The sequence below is a fragment of the Aptenodytes forsteri genome, unplaced genomic scaffold, assembly GCF_000699145.1.
Source record: "Aptenodytes forsteri isolate BGI_AS27 unplaced genomic scaffold, ASM69914v1 Scaffold92, whole genome shotgun sequence".
In the NCBI taxonomy this organism is placed as follows: domain Eukaryota; kingdom Metazoa; phylum Chordata; class Aves; order Sphenisciformes; family Spheniscidae; genus Aptenodytes; species Aptenodytes forsteri.
In genome coordinates, this window is record NW_008794581.1 from 7095766 (window position 1) to 7113335 (window position 17570).

General features: G+C 40.1%; 1 protein-coding gene across 1 annotated transcript in view; it reads right to left on the minus strand.

Moving 5' to 3' along the window:
* Nucleotides 1-17570, minus strand: part of ITGA2 (integrin subunit alpha 2) — a gene marked incomplete at its 5' end in the record, with an annotated part of 49362 nt that overhangs the window by 6110 nt on the left and 25682 nt on the right. Inside the window, 14 exons of the mRNA XM_009272533.1 lie at nt 741-854; nt 1174-1278; nt 1807-1917; nt 2748-2850; nt 6332-6415; nt 6510-6586; nt 7655-7747; nt 9377-9518; nt 10347-10429; nt 11020-11130; nt 12158-12309; nt 13305-13444; nt 14950-15086; nt 15883-16086. Of these exons, the coding sequence (XP_009270808.1) occupies nt 741-854; nt 1174-1278; nt 1807-1917; nt 2748-2850; nt 6332-6415; nt 6510-6586; nt 7655-7747; nt 9377-9518; nt 10347-10429; nt 11020-11130; nt 12158-12309; nt 13305-13444; nt 14950-15086; nt 15883-16086 (1656 nt within the window). The remainder of the gene's footprint in view (nt 1-740; nt 855-1173; nt 1279-1806; nt 1918-2747; nt 2851-6331; nt 6416-6509; nt 6587-7654; nt 7748-9376; nt 9519-10346; nt 10430-11019; nt 11131-12157; nt 12310-13304; nt 13445-14949; nt 15087-15882; nt 16087-17570) is intronic.

A 17570-nucleotide genomic window follows, 5' to 3' on the forward strand; every position in this document is an offset into this window, starting at 1 on the left:
GAGACTGCGTCATGTTCCTGACGCTCTAGGCAAACCCAGGACTCCAAAACAGTTTGGTTGGTTGCCTAGCTAAGAAGCAAACATGGTCTCATTTCCAAAGTCTGGTAATTCATGATGAGTTTTATCCTGGAGGACACATGGTGATTTAAAATGGGAAAGTCAAGGTATTATTGATGGATATTTTTAAGCATCCTGTAGGTCTTTAAGCAAGGACTGTTTCCTTGACACCAGCTCTAATAAAAACAAAAATCAATTAAAAAAAATTTCCACACCTTCTCTAACAAATATAACTGGCAGCACTAACAGGCTTTTGATATTTTGACGTGACTTAAAATGATCACGATGTAGGCTGTGATGTTCAAAAGCTGAAAGCAACATTATTTTCCAGGCTATGATGATACTGTACTCTGCTGTCCTATATTGAATTTTGTGGAAACTGTAGTTCCCCTTGAATGAATTTAACAGACACAGAAAATGTTTTTTTCAGCTGTTAAGATTGCGTTATCACAGCATTTTCTTAGATTTTGTGCTGGACTGAAGGTTATCAGCTCCATTATGCAGCCTCACTACTTACTTTACTTTTAGATTCAAGTTTTTAATCTGGAAAAACACACACAACAATGTAAAGTAAGGGAAGGTCTTTCTAGATTGGAAGGTCTCTTTACTGAACTTTGAAAAATATGAGGAGTTAGGAAATATTTGAGTATTGGATCCTTCATGAAGGTGCAGCTGATACTCACAGCAGCAAAGGTTCCGTTCCAGATTCGGGTGGACACATTCACAAAGTACTCTCCCTTCAGCATAACGTCTTCCAGTTTGCATGCGATGGTACTGCACTTCACATTCTTGCAGTTCTTCCGGGGAAACAGCAAGGAGAGGCAACAGCATGCATTAAAAATACACTTTAACAAATATTCTTTTAACATCCAGATTTTTTGCCCTTGCCTTTGCCATTCTGTGCACACAAATTAAGTGCTTGCAGGCTGTGAAGAACATGCACCTTTTCTTCTAAGGCAGATGCAGTATGTTTGAAAACATCCATAGGCTGCACTCCTGCACTGTGAATGAGGAATGCCACCCCACCACAGCTGTCCCCACAGGTACAGCAGTGGTCTCGTAAGGATCAGCTCTGTGCCCCTGTCCTGCGGTACTGCAGCCCTGAGTCTTACTCACCAGTTCTTTGGAAGCTCTGTAGTTCTCTTTCGTGAAAGATACAGAATAGGGTCTTTTCCCTATTTGCAGTGGATTTACCTGAGCTTGACAAGTAACACCTCTGGCCTAGGAAAGATGGCAAGAATGAAATTGGATGACATCATACTCAGGAGTTTATAGTCATCATAATAATACATATTTCTGGGATCAGATGGTGGCTGTGAAAGGCTAGATTGTGAATTATATAACACTCGATACTTTAGGAAACTAAGAGACTGTATGTGCTTTTGATCAGAATTAAACAACTCTTACAGTAATTTTTTGCCCCCCTATACATTGACCTGAAGGGATTGTCCCGATCTAAAAATTCCATTTTTACTATAACGTTCCCAGGAACTTGGAGAAGGATCTAGCTGAAGAGTTCCAGAGTCATATGAAAAGTCAGCCGTGGACCATAAAGATAATCCACATCTGCCACGTAATAGACTAGTGTACTGCTGACATGGAGGTCCTACCTCTTCCCTTTTTGAGGAAGGGACAAGGAGAAAGGGCATATATTCTCTGAATCTCAGCCACACTATGAGGGAAATAATCAATGTTTATTGTACTGATTAAACCCCAAAACACAGCAGTTTATGTAATTCAGTTATTCACCTGATCTGTGGTGACTGCAGTTATGTACATCAGTGGGTTGTCTTTGCTGGTCAGTTCTGGAAGATAGATTTTTACAGATGCCATCTTTACTGGAATACTTCCTGTCGTCACCTGCAAAGCAAATAACTCACAATTAATTCAGGTAGCTATACTTACATATGCATAAATTATTTGATATAGCAAGAAAATCAGAAATCATGGATGAGTATGGAAGAACTGGACTCCTTTTGCATCAATGTTTTTTCTACTAAGACACTTACTAGGGTAGTAATTACATTATGCCAATAGTAAAGCAGAAAGTGTATTGTATAGCTTCAGGTCCCTCTCTGTTTCCTTAGCAAAGCTTGTATTAACTGCATGAAATATGTTTTGAAAAGCAAATATTCTGCCACAGCCAATAGGCCTGTTGAGTCCTTCAGAGTAGCAGTTACAGGAATGTAAATGGAACATAATTTAAGTTTCTTCCACGTTGCATATTTGGATCTAAGTTTTTCTGAGTTATGTAATAAATGTAAATCTGGCTAGTTCTTGCATCTGGTTTGAGCACTTAACCCTTGCCAAACTTTAAGTTTCAAAGTCCATGCCTGCAAAGACTTGTTTTCCTTTATCAAACTGGCAGAAGACAAATACGCTCTGTGAAAAAACATTCTAAGTTGGCCTACAGTTAAGCATTAACGATCTTCTAAATATGTAAACAGTGCAGGACCAATCCCTCCCCCATTCTACTTGTGCAGTAACTGCAAATTTCATCCTTAACCTCATAAAGACTGTAAGCATTTATCCCCCAGCTATTTGCATTTTTTTTTTTCCTTACTTGACTGATTCAAAAGCATCAAAATCAGACAGTGAAATCAGGAATGTTTTTTCAAGCATGTTTTGGGACCAGGCTACAGGAGGAGGTAAGGCAGCTTCTCGAACGAGAAACAGAAACATTTACTAACCTTAACTGAGAAGTTGAACAATGGGCCAATATCTTCAAAATTATTCACAGTGGAAGGAATGTTATGACCAGAGTATACTTCATAAAAGTTGATGCTGGCAAGCCTAGTTAACAACCATAAAACAATACATTTCAATTTGGCAGCTGGTTTGAAAACATATGTTACTGGATGTGCCTTCGTGAAACAGGTCAGAAGTACAGTCAGAGGAAAAATCAGTCACTTGTACTGCTGTTTGAATTTTACAAAGCTGGTTAAGAAAATACACGGTGTACTGAAGCCCAGAGCCGGAGCGAGCATGTCAAGGTAAGATGGGGGGCTGCATGAGATGCAGGCTCCACTTAGCCTCGAGCACCCCATGGTGTTTCAGTGCCATACTGCAAGCTCCTCTCTGGGGCACAAACTGTGACTTTCAGCCTTGCAGTGGTCTCCTTTCTCAGAAAAGGACCCCTGACAGTCCCTCTTGGTACATGTATAACAGCAAACACCAACAGACTCCAAGGGAGGTCCTGCGCCCTAATGCCATAGACCACAGGCAGGCTTGTTTCCACACCACCTCGGTGTGGAAACACATACAGCACCCTGCTTGTGTGCATGGTACATACCACGTAGCCCTCAGTCTCCTCTGGGACACTTTCTTTAGTATTTATGGGTTTCAAAATTCAAAATTTCCAAAGTAACATGAGGGTGGTTGCAGCCCACCACAGCATGAAAATACAGGTGTGTGATGGAAGTATGTGGTGTGAGGGCCTGTGGATGCTTGAGGGGCTCAGCCAGCTGGGACCATGCTCAAAGACAATGAAAGCATTCCTGTGTAGTGCATCGCATCCATGTGCTGCTACCTGTGAGCATCTCCACTGCTGAACCATCCCAGAACTGTGTCTGCTCTTCATCATTAGCTTTCATTAGGAGGCTAATTTGAGCACTCAAAAAGCAAGCTGAGGAGTGAGTTAACAAGGAGCAGGGGCTATCATGATTTGTATATCAGCTCTTCCTGTAGCACAAGGTGCAAATCCACCCCCTTTACCAGTGCCACTCTCCCCATTTAATCTGGGTAACATCTGTGTGCACAATCCCAAATTAACATGTGTGCAGTCTCACAGAGGTGCTTCCTGATCAGTTGTGCTCCTCCATACTGCATCGTGGATCCTTTTTGATCCTCCATACTTCTTCCTGTGGGCCCCTTCCTTGAGGGGCCTCCTAGAAAAACTTGCGTGATGCATTTTCTGCTTCCTTACTGCTCAAATCTCCGGTCCTTCCAGGATGCGTAGTATCAGCTTCCTTGTCCTTGCAGGAGTCACTGGTAAGACTAATTCCCACCTCTTCTCCTGGAAACTCAGATTAGGAGATTTCCCCTAGAAAGGCTTCACTTCAGCAAGACAACACTTTTTTCTCAACCCTTGTCTTTTAAGAGGTTGCTCCTCGGCTATATTACCTGCCTCAAGAAGGAACTATCTCCAGATAGATATTTCCTAAGTGGAAGAGTATAAAAATGAGCTAACTCCAAGGGAAGCATTTTAAATTGTACCTTGGCTTAATGTGTATTTCCTTTAGTTCTTTTAAATTGATTCATCTCCAAGAATAACTAATCCTTTTCTGGCAGTAGGGATTCCTTCATGCCTTGACTTGCATATGAAATTGCATTTTTTCATACTCGGGAGATGCACCTGAATTCAAACCCCTGTTTTTCCTTGAGTAACTCTTTTATAGACTCCATGCCTGGCCTTTTCTGAAGCATTGAGTTTCTGTTCATATTTCTCAGCTAATTAAATTTGCTGATTCAAGTCTGCACCATCTCAATTTCCTAGGAGGCTGCTTAAGTTGCTGTGCTAGCCCCTTAGTCAGATGCTCCTGTAGACTCTGTGCTGCTGCTAACTTAAGTAACAAACACTCTGCTTCTGCTGAAGTCTCATGCAGCTTTCACAGGGAGCTGAAAGAACTTGCATCACTGACTCAAATGCTTCTCTGCAATTAAAATAATCTGAAAAATTCTGCATGACTCCAGAATCGGTGCACCTAGCGGCAGTGAATGCAGGGCCTCTGAATATTCTGAAACCGCTGCTGCAAAGCAGGTTATTAAACTAATCTTCTGTACTGTGGTCTGTATTCCAGCTCAGGTCATCCTATGCGGCCAACAGTTCTTCTAGTTATGGTGATCTTTGAATATTCATTTCCTGAATTCATTGTTGCTGTGCATTTTTAAGCAGCTTCCTCTTTTCAAATTTCTGTCATTCTTTCAATAATTACTATTTATTTTCTATCAGTTTGTTTACAAATTTTGGAATGCTTCGGGTTGCAAAAGCATTTTTTCACCAAGAATTGGTGACCGAGTGCATCAAATGTAATGACATGTCATTTATCCTAGAAATTCAGTAATTAGGAAAGATAAACAAATCTTCTCTTTGATGAAAAGTAAAATATGCTATCTTGATCTGAGAGTCAAACCAGTGTATTTTTGTTTCAGTTCTAATTTAAGTTAAACTGTAACTGAAATCATTCTTGTTTGGAACAGTAACAGACTAATTACAGTTTCAGTGCATCCCAAATCACCACGGGTTTCCAGGGCTGACAAGAGGTTTCAAGGGCATGATGTGAAGATCTGTCTTAAAGGGGTTTTTGTGTGTCCCTCTCCCCCTGCCCACCCAGCTGTCTCTCCTTACAAACTGCCCTTCCCAGGGTAAAGGATCCCTCTTGCAACAGCCCCGACCTGCCTTGCACGGGGAGGGGAAAGGGCTGACACCAGGAGGTAAGGGGTAGGTGTGAGCCAGAGTCTCTGGACGGACGCATGGGAAAGCGGGCTGTGCTGCTCCCCATGCCAATGCAGCTGCAGCAAGGGGGAATCTGCCATGTGCCACCTCAGGTTTTAGTTCAAATCATTATCTCTATCATTAACTGCTAAAAAGAGTTTATATTTTTGGTCAAGGTTCAGCAGATATGTCCATAATTATTTTTTTCCTTTTCCCCGCCCCCCTTTGTTGAGAATTTGAGCTGGGGCATTTTTTTCTTTTTGTTGTTGTTCGTTTGCTTAGCTTTGATCAGTTTAACTCCAGATTTGATCCAATGTCACTACATTTGAGCCCAGAGGCCCAATCTTATTGTATAGTATATACTAATTATATTACCAAAACCACAAGCACTGTTTGGCATTTATACCACTTCCATTCACATGAGCCTCTACAACAATTGTTCAGAGATAAACATGGATCCACAATTTCTTACTACACATTCCATAATTTTTTACATGTAAGATTATTGGAAGGACATAAAATTCTGCTACTGTTGATGAAGTGGGAATTTCTTATACTTGCAAATTAAAACAAAGTTTCACTATCTTTTCAGTGGCCTTTCAAGACTGTTCCTATATTCAAATGTAAACATGGACCACAATTTCTTACTACACATTCCATAATTTTTTACATGTAAGATTATTGGAAGGACATAAAATTCTGCTACTGTTGATGAAGTGGGAATTTCTTATACTTGCAAATTAAAACAAAGTTTCACTATCTTTTCAGTGGCCTTTCAAGACTGTTCCTATATTCAAATGCCTTGGCAAAATGACAGTGACTCTACATTATTCAGCATACCTTGTGATGTGAATTTCTGCATCATATCGCAAAGGAATTGATAAGCTGACCTGGTTGTCCAATTCTTGCTCTTCCTTACTTTCGCTGTTCATAAAAACATGTTTAAGCAAGGTGTTATAATATTATTTTATACAAATAAGGTATTAATACCTAAGTTGCTCTCATACGATTACTTTACCTCAACGCATGAAAACTTAGAACTGCCACATTCTGAAGATTTTTCAGGTTAAAATCAAAACTAATATCAAAGGATACCTATGGAAGAGACAAGGAACACACTGTAAATGAGTTTATGGTACAACATCCGAAGGACTTCCCAATATCAACATAATTATTCATATGTGCAACAATCTAGAATTGCCCTCTGTATCTGAATTTTCCACTGATTTCTGTGTAATATTTCAGTAATTTCTAATACTCCAGAATTGCTTTGTTTCACTTTCCCCTACAAATTGACATTGTTACATAAACATGAGTTATTTGTATTTTTAAATTGTGTCTAACTAGCTACAAGCTGCAACAAAAGGTGTTCAGGATTGCTTCAATTACATGCTTTTGAACACTAGCACTAACACAAGTTTTGTATTCACTCTTTCCTTCCATTGATTCCAACAGGTCTGCTTTGACCAATGCCATTAAAAATTCATAACAAACTTAACTTTTTATATGTAATTAGTTTTTTTTTATTTTGGCCCCCCCCCGCTGCAGAATGTCTGTTCTTTCTAGTAAGTTTCTTATTGCTCCCGTTGATTGTGTTAGAGGCTGGAAGCCTATTTCTATTCTGCCCTTGAGGAATAAGAGATTAAGTTCCATAAAACCATGGATATCCCAAGATTTACGGTATACATGAGAAAAAGGATATACGATCTATCCTAGGGCTATGTGGGCCACCCATCTCCCCTCAAAGCGATACTGCTTTCTTGGAGAGATGAAATTCACAGAGCAGGAGAGGGAGCTACCCCAGGTTCATGCAGCAGGAGGGGTTTGACGGGAATTGTGCTCAGTTCCCAGGAGGCTATGCACGATCCTCTCTGCTTCTGCCCCCAGCCCTCACCCTCCAAGAGTTACAAAGTACAGTAGCATTTGAAAGCCATGGGTAGGGAGAAATGTGCTTCAAGAGCCTTTTTTTCCTTTCATCTGGCAGGCAGTCACAAAAGTTTAGCCCTTGCTTTGCTTCTTTTAACGCCTCTGAAACCCAAAGCAAAGTTAACTGTTGGCAAATCTAAGAAATCCTCACCAGCAGTAAATGCAGATTTAGGGGAAAACAACAATAAAAAAGCTTTTGGGGTATCATTCAAGGTTATTTAAACATGCTAGCTGTACCTGTTGTCCTGTTCTGAAAACAGGATAGCTTATTTGGCAAATGACACTACTTTGTGCGGTTTCTGTCTGACATGAGACTTCAGTCCCATCGCTCTGCAGAGGAAGCAAACAGAAAAGTCATCTTAATATCAGGTTTTGATAAAGCAGAGAGGAAGTTCCCAGTCTGTATCTTCAACAGGACATGTATTACTAAGGAGTAGTACAAACAGTACTACTAATTCCTAGAGATGCAGCAGATGGGTGGGGCATAGGCAGGGCTAGGAGAGAGGCAGGAGAAAGGTGGGACAAGGACCAGTCCCATGCGATTTCTAGTGAGCTGTAATGATCTTGTTAGAATTTTGTGCTGGGCTTGGAAGAAGAAATACAGGCTAGAGAGTACAGGTCACCTCCAGCATTAACTCCTACAGTGCTTTTTTACAGCATTTTTACAGAACTTTTGCAGACATATTTACATGACCTGAGAGCTCGTTAAGTACTCTCACTGTAGAAGTTAGTGTGCAGAGGGGAACTCTATCGTACTTTTGTAGGAAAATCTACAATACATAAGAATTTGTTTACTATTTTGCAGAATATTTAGCATGTCATCGTCCTACATCAAAGACAAACTTGTAGACCATAGCCATTTATCATCACTTTGAAAAGAATTCATTAAAATGTACTGTCTTTTGTTATAAGCATCCCTAGCAGACATTTACCATTCATGAATTATGCTACAAAAAAAACCCCAAAACCAACACCCATACATTCTCAGCTTATGCTTTTCTTCCTGCTTTGAAGCAGGCGCATTTTTGGTCAAAAGCTTCACTTGCAGGCTGAAATACTTCTAAGCAAGTGGGGTTTTAAAGCAAAAGAAAATCCTAGCTCCAGTGTTGTCTTTTGGCATGAGTGGAATGAGCAATTTTGCTGCACAACAGGATGGGGAGGTAGAGGGGCATCCTCAGTGCTGTGTGGAGTACTTCTGCCAGTCCATTGTTCAGGAATATGCTGCTCTTGGGCAGTGATGAATGCTCCTATCCCTCCTCTCCCTTCAGTATAGGGATTGCTCTGGATTTCACCCCTAGGATTATCATGCACCTCTCCAGTAGCAGCCTGACCACATAAGCCAAGCACTGAAGTCTGGATTTCATCCCTCATTAATTGTTTGGGAGCAACAGCTGAGATTATAGATTTACTGCATTCCCCAAAATAGTATGTATAATTCCTTTCTTTCCCCTTTTCTAAGACAAAATTCATTAGAAGAAGAGCTTCTGGTATAGCAATCATTTCAATCTGATTAACTGTCTAGCTGGAACACATGGCCTTGGCAGTAACACTATTTCTAGATCCAAAGTCTGTGCTTTAACGCCGCATCATCAATGCTGCATGCTTGATTTATCAAATACAAATTCCCTGTGGCACAGCAACTGCATTCAGGCATATTGTCAAGCAGAAGATGTGGGTGCCAAGGCCTAAAGTGAGGAAAAGATGGCTGAAATACTGAGGTGAAGTCAAACTCAACAGGTTGCCAACTTTTACGCTGAGTTGGCAGTGTCTCTCCTTGACCTAAATAAACTGATATGCCGAAGGGAATAATTCTGGTATCCAAGAAAATAAATTGGGAGAGAGGTTTGCACACACATTCTTTCCTGGGATAGGCACTACTAGAAAGAAAAAAAAAAAATTCTCTGAGAAGCTCGAAAATCAGTGGCAATAACAGAAACAGTGAAGTTGGGTATCACATACCGGTAAAGATGATGATGCAAAAAACAAGTTGTCTGAAAATGTAGCCTGGATTCTGGTGTTATATGCATTTTCCTTTTTATTTCTCAATTTGACGTTGAACGTTAGTCGTCTGTTTTTGCTGCTGACAACAAACTGCTGCTTGCTGTTGGAAAATAAAGTCCATTGTTGGAAACAGAGGTACTAGAACAGCTGTGGATCATGAAAATGTGTTGCCTGTAGCCAACAACAAATAACAAGCACAGCAAGACATTTCCTATGTTCCTATATTTTAAATGCTCTGCTTTCTAAATCCTTTGATATAAGAAACTCTGTGATGGTGTTTCGTAAAACCAAATGGAATTAGTGTCTTCTTAAAGTGTAGGACCTTGATTATGTACGGTCAAAGTCACTTTGCTCTATTTTCAAGGGCTCTACCCTGGTGGGAAGGTGGGCAGAGAATGGGCGGCGGACTTGGATGGCAGCTCCAGGAAGAGGCAGCACTGTCTCTGTGTGTACTGTACATGTATGCGTATATCTGCGTATGGACTTGGAATATGTGCTGCCCGAATGGCTGACCTCAGCTCCCCAGTGGCACAGCCTGCTGCAGGATCCTCACTGCTCCCTGCGGGAGGGACCAAGATGGCTGCTGCAGCCACTGCTGCTCTCCCAGCGTGCTCCCCTTCCTGACAGCAGCCAGCCAGACACGATTCTTCTGAATGCTCACTGCGTCCTCAATCCCTCAGGTACCAAAAATTGGGTTTGTCTAAGCTGACAAGAGTCCTACTTCTGTATCTGTATTCTTATCATACCTCTTTTTCCTTGATTAGTTATTTATACAGAAATGCTATTGCTTTTTTTATCCCTGCTATTTCTAAGTAAATGTTGAACTAGAAAGGCATTCTCATCTGGAAATTCATCCAAAGCCTACAAACAAACCAACTGGTGAAAACTTAACACCCAACCCCAACAATTCCACCGATTCAGCTCTTACCCATCATCTGCCTTCTGCTGAACATTCAGAACAAGATCACAGAAACAAAGTTCATCTTCACCACAGTCTTTAACAAAAGGAATCTACGAAAACCAAAAACATTTCCTGAATGACAGTGCTCAACTTTAAAATTATCTACAGACAGTAGAGTGCAAATACCTTTGAGGTGAAGCACATTCTTGGTTTGAAGATAAGAAAATCCCTCTTAAGGGCGTTAAAAACTGTGACACATGAACAAGTTAAAACTCATTAACATGTTATTCCATGTCAACTGATCCATAAGAACGGTGCAGGCAGGTTATTCTTAACCCACAACAAATGTGATGTAATTGAAGGGGTTCCATCTCTCTTTTACGTACTCTTTTACTACCCTAAAACAGTTCATCTTTGCCATCTACTAGAAGTTCACATCAACAGTGACACGGCTCAGCCAACATGCTTGTTATGCCATGGTGCCTGACATGTGTGTGTGTGAGTGTGAGCAAGCCCATGCAATGCAGACAAAGGTATAAAAGGAACCAGGGGACGCCCCCCCAGGTGCCTGCTTTCAGCCCAGTGACTTAACTAGAACACCAGTTTTCACTTGCATGCACCTCTTTGGTGTTTGTGGGGGCCACACGTTATGGATGTGTGTATAGCCATGCATTTTTCAATAGTAAGTCTGCATACTTACACTATAGGCCACAGATGCAGGAGAATATATATCAAGGACAGGGCTGGAGCCAGGATTCGCAAGGCCAATGTCAATGCGCAAACTAAGGGAATTCACTGCATCGGAAGGTTCCTGTAAAACACACGGTTCAGATGATAGCTGTCAGCACAGCAAACAGGGTAAAACTGGTAACTCTATTGTAAATTGAGAATGCATAGTAAAATCATACTTGCTCTAAATAAGAAGTAACAGTGCAAAGCTTCATTTCTTGACCGAAATAATTTTGTGAGATTGCCTAGCATGGGCTCCTCTTGCTAAACAGCTTTTAGTGCCATTTCCATGATAAAACTCATTTTCCTAGGATTCCTGGAGACTCTATTCATCACAGTCACTTCTAGGACTAAGGAACATGCAGAGTCTCTGCAGCTGCAGAAGCTGGTCCTCAAAAGCCACCACCATGTGACTTTCATTCTTACCTGGCTGCAGGAGTCAAATTCCTGTTCCATTCTGCCTTACAGAGAGCAGCTGGGTCTGAATGTACCTCATGTGTCCTCTGTTTCTTAGTAATGGATGAATACTCTTCTAGCCCTACAGCTCATGGCTCCACAATGGCGCTAAATGTGATCAACAAGTCAAAGATATTTGCACTGCAAAGCAATCAAAATCCTCTACCTGACCCAGCATCATGCAGGAGGCTTAAGGCAACTCTCAGGGCTGTGTTCAGTCTTTGGTTCTAGAGAAAGATGGAGACTTTTTTTTTTTTTTTTCCTAGGTCTATACCTAGGGCTAGCATGCACCAGAAGTCTGCCTGAAGTTAGTTTGAGAGAAAACATTTGCATGTATGTCTTAGTTCTTACAGAAGAATCTACTCAGAGGGAAATTAAAATCTATTGAAACTCTGGACTATGGGCTCTGTGTTATGTCAGAGCTGAATTACATAATTAAGAACTGCCTCTTCTGTCCTAAAAAGCAGTGCTGAATTTGACAGTTATTAGTTTCTTTGAAATCAGAATCTTACTAAGTATTTTTCAGTTGTGGGAGATTTGAGAAACAAATCATTGAGTACACCATGCATGAAATTCACCTTACAGACGTAAAATTCATCAACGTCTTCTTCTGATCATTTTTGTCACATAAGACTGCTTGCAATTGCACTTACCTGTACACTGAAGACGGCATAAACACAATTCTCCTCATGACGTACCACAAGATCCCTCTGCATGTACCTTTCATTATTTTCTTTGAACAATCCTCTAGAAGTCACTCTAGAGGACTGGAGATCTGCATCCAATGTCGCATTGTACTTTATAACTACAAGAAGAGTAACAGTACATTTTTTGCTGAGTATGACTGCCCATGATCTCATTACTATGCTCAACATTAGAGAGTGACCAGGCTTTCCAAACCACACCAAATATTTTACTTTTTTTCGTAGTTTGCTAAACACAGAATAGTCTCAAAATGATAAAATTTTCTCTTGTGTTTTCCAAAGCAGTCAAACAGGTTTAAATCCTGCCACAAGTTCTCATCCACAGAGAGCACATTAAATGGCAATCAATCCAGTCTCCACTGCAGATGTCCAAGCCTGCAGCTCAGGCAAGAAGCCAGTCAGCAGGGCCAGGATTACTCTAGATAAAGGGGCCTTGCAACCATATCCCTGAACTCTGAGGAGACTATAACGAATCTGCATCTTTTCTTCAATCACGTAATAATTTCTGGCTTCTTCTCTTCATATTATGACTAATATGCTGTGGAGGTTCACCGTTATTTTATAGCTCACAATCAACAGTTCCTAAAGGCACTATACATAGCACTGAAGCAGTCCAACTGGTGTTATCCCTGACATGTATGTTTAACTAAATAGCTTCATGAGAGGCCAGTGCTGGTTTCAGAAATATTTGGTGCTCTCCTGTCCTCTAAAAAGAAGACCTCCTCCCCACCAGTATCTGCGCTGAGCCTATGGAAATTTTTTTATATTTTTTTTTTCTGAAGAGAAGAAAAGTCTGCAGTCTTCTGGTGAAACCAGCAGGTTGGAAAAAACCAGCTTCTCACTAATGACATTTTCTGGGGTTTGTTGAACAGCAAGGATACAGCTCTCCTTTACGCAGTTAATTCCTCACTTTTCAAAGATTATGGAGCCAGTGATGAAAGCAGGTCTTAAAAACGCTTTCTCAGGCACTTGAGTTTTATACTGATTTTGCCTTTCTTGACATTCAATCCAATATATCTTTAGACTATCCACTTCTCATTTGAATAATGGACTTTTGAAGAAATTAATATAAGACAAGTCATTGAAATACTCTTACCCACTTGATTATTTCTCTTAGCAGGTCTAAATGTAGCCTGAAAACATATTTTGACAGTTATTTCTGTGTTCTTGTTCAGCAGACTGATTTTCTCGGGTTTAAATGAGGCAATTATGGACACATTTGCAATGCTTCGTGACCTGAAAAACATTTTTAAAAGGTTACATGTGATTTTCAAGAGCACTGGATAACATAAAAGCTGTTGTCTATTACTATCTGTAAATGTAACATTAATTTTCTTGGTTCCCAATGTAAACATTTTTTAATGGCACTGGTAAAATTATTTTTCTTTGCATGTAAGTGAATTTGTTGATACAGTAGCTTTCAGTAAATGACAATAAATAATTTATTGTGTCAAATTAATGGATAATCAATGTCTTTATCCTAATGCTCTAATCCTTCCCTTAGGATAACAGAGAACAAAGCCATTGTCCTGTTTTCTCAATAAGTAACCTTCTTCTGCTCCTTTAGGGAAGTTACTGAGCTCCTCTGGGAAAGGTGAAGAAGGGTAATTCTTCATTTTAATTAATACTCTTATTTTTCAGAAAAACAACATTCATGTAATTAATCAAGATTTTGAAGAACAGTTTCAAAGGAACCCTGCATGTGAAAACAAACACTTTAATCAAAAGTGAAACTCATTAATCAGACCAAATGCCAGAGTGAAAGAAAAATGAGCATCTTCATTAATCAAATCTAAATAAATGCTGGTACTCCAAGGAGCATAATTTTCTTTAATGCAATTCCCACCAGCACCAGCAGCAGTTCTATTGTGGGTCAAAGGTCCAAACTGACCATTCATTTTTAATAATCTTGTTTCATTATGAAACAAGTAGCAATTCAGTAATGTTTTTCTTCTTACAATGGGGAGCCTCAGGCGAGAAGACAAGCGAAAGACAGGAAAGCCAGCTGCATTTTAATTTAGCTCCTCAAGGAAGTCGTAGGAAATACACAGTACTTAGGGAGGCAGAAGATTTGGGTTCTGTGATGCCTTTATTTATTTTGTGAAAGTACTCAGATTGCTCTGGCAAAGGCCACATGCCAGAAAAGATGGGTTTCTTGCCAGAAATAGGTGCCAAGTCTCTTTCACTGCTTTCTGTCCTTACCCTAGGACAACTCTTTCCCCCAGATCAACCTACCAGCCAGTAAAGGTCATGCAGGTTGTGTGGGAAGTGCTTTCATCTGTCTCAGGCTCAGCTATCAAAATTATACCGCGGCTAATGAAGTACAACAACCTGCTGTTACAAACATGTTCAAGCAAGCCCCACTCCCTGCTGCTGCCCCTTCCCTCTGGACCATGTGTCTGCACAGCAGCAGCGGGCAGGGGTGTCTCCTGGCCCGCCCCATCCCTGCCCAGGTCCCTCCCGGCAGCCCCACCACCCGGCTTCCCCCCGCGTGCCCTGGCTCTGCCCCCCACGCTGCCTTGGCTTTCGATGGTTTGATGATACATGTTTAAAAGAGGCTTAGTCTAATGCTGTTTTTCACCTAGCTATGATAGCAGTGATGAGGCAATAAGTGTGTTAGCCCTGAACACACGGAATGAAAGAGCTTTTTGGTTTGTTTGTTTGTTTTGCTGTTTAATTAACTAAATGCTCAACTTGCATCTGAATCATTAAGTGCTTCCTTTCTAAAAGAGTTTACCAACCATAGCAGAACCACATTTCCATCAGCACCAACTGATACGTCAGTAATGTCATCGTCATCCAAGTCTCTATGGCCATCTACTGATCTTCCAAAGAATTGGAGCTGTTGTCCAAAAGCAGAATCTGATCCTAAAATTTTCTGGGAAAGAGAGTTTGGTTACTGAGTTTGCCACAAGCATGCTTAAGTCTGTAGACAGCAGCCTAAACAATGGATTTTCACCAATATTCTCTGTATATGCAATGTATTGTTTAAACAAAATGCTTTTGTGGATGTTTTCTCAGATGCTTTTAAGCACTTTTCCCTCCCCTGTTGGAGCAGACAATGGACTAGATTTTTCTGTCTTGGAAGTAGATCAAGTAACTGACTGCTGTATGCCAGCTAGTACTTACTGGAAACTTTTTCCATCTCACATTGAGCAACTCAAAGAATAGGAAGCTTAACAGGACTTCTAACAAATACTTTGTGCAACCAGAAAGTCTGCATGGAAAGTGACATCAAAATTACCATTATATTAGCATACAGGATATGCAAAGACTCTTGAAAGTCTTTTCCTTTAATACTACATATTTATAATTTACAGAACTGGGATTTATCTAATCTTCATTGCTGTACATCAACCCTAAAAACCTGAATAATGGGTGTCAAAAAATGTATAGGAAATTAGCTGACTTCATACACAGGCACCAAAAATTGTAAGAGGCTCAGATGGAGCATCTTGCAAGTCCTTTTCCTCTATATGTTTCAGTTATAAGCACCACAACATCAACCAGGGCATGCTGACAGCTGAGTAAGGAGAGGCACAAAACTTGGAATAAGCCATGAGAATAACAGTACTCCTTTAAGAGGAGGAAACAGTAGCCAACTAAAAGATAGAAAATCCTTCTGTTTTCCTCTAAAGGCATTGAGTACAGTATTATGCAACAAAGTTAATTACCTGAGAATATTTGGTACGTATAGTCTTTTGAAATCCATTGTAAATGTAAATTGCTCCAGAGTTTTGGTTTTCCAGTGGTGCACCTATTACAACATCATTAAAGCCATCCAAATCAATGTCTGCAAGTGTTGCGATTGCTGATCCAAAGCGAGTGTTTTCTGATCCCTGTGGACCTTCCAGGAGTTGTTGTTGATCCAAAATTCCCTTCAGAAAAGGAAAAAGAAGAAAAAGCAAAACACAGCTATCATTGCACCAGATTAGACATAGGAGCAGTATCTATGTGCATTGTTTTTTATTTTTGTTTTCCAGTACGTTCCCCTTGGACTGCTCAGCCCTGAATTCCTTCCCCATTGTATTGCCATTCAGTTTGCATTATGTCTCAGAGTCTTGGCAAGCATTACACAGCAAAATTAAAGGATGATATGCACAGCACTAACAGCAAATATAACCATATGTATGAAGCTTAAATGCTCTCACTGTCCTCATCTGACTGTTCTGAAAGTTTCACAATACATTGAAAAATACAGTTTCCAGTTTTGGATTACTAGTTTTTATGCAGAGGGAATAGAAATTATGTAACTGGACATAACTCTTTGAAACAGAAATGGAATTTCCTAACTAAACTAATGCAAAAAACATGTGTCCAAATGCTAAACTCCTGACCTTTCCAGTGCCAATGAAGAAAGAAAGATTGGAGATCTTTATAGTTAAATAATCACATTTACGCTAGCTTAAATTCAACTCTCTGGCAAATATCGTTCTCGCCTTTAACCTCAGTTATCACGCTATGCTTAAAATTTTAGAAATACCAGCCAAGTTATTTATTAAAAATTACTAGAAAAGTATTATTTGCGCAACATGGAAAAGTTACACAAATCCAGGTTCTTTAAAAAAAAAAACCAAACATTCTTGCATTATTCTTAATTTTTAAATAATTTTAAACCTAACATTTGACAAAGACTAAATGTTATAAGGATAGTCTTCCAATTTATTCAGTTTTCAAAACATGAAAGAAAAATCCTTCATTTTTCTTTTCTTCCGTATTTCGTGTCTGATTCCCGTCAAAGACCAATGTCAGCTGCCAGCAGTACCCCTTCCAGCACCTCCATCTACCTTGAAAATGCCTTAGGGTACAGTTTCCTGTTGCTCCAGGATGATCTGACTGTAAGCTGCTGCTGAAGAGGATGGTCCTTCCTCTCTATTTATTTGATTGCAATTTACCTAGTAAAAAGGCCATGTTCTGTTTTCTCTGATGGATGGCAGGTAATTTACTTTGCATATCCAGACATACAATGATTGATTCAAAGACTGTTCAAAAGTGCCAGAGGCTTTAGGACTGTTGATACAGATATTCTGAAAACACTGACACAGGTCTGAATGAAAAACAGTCAGTCAACCATCAGATAAATGACATAGCTTCACTGAACAAAGGAGACAACATACGTAATAGCAACCATCCAGTGTGAAAGTCTACAAAACAATGCAGAAAACTGGCAGAAGAGCATTTATTAGAACTGTTTTGGGAATACCGTTAGGTGTTTGTCCTGGTTTTGGCTGGGATAGAGTTAATTTTCTTCCTAGCAGCTGGTACAGTGCTGTGTTTTGGATTTAGGATGAGAACAATGTTGATAACACACCAATGTTTTAGTTGTTGCTGAGCAGTGCTTACACTAGTCAAGGACTTTTCA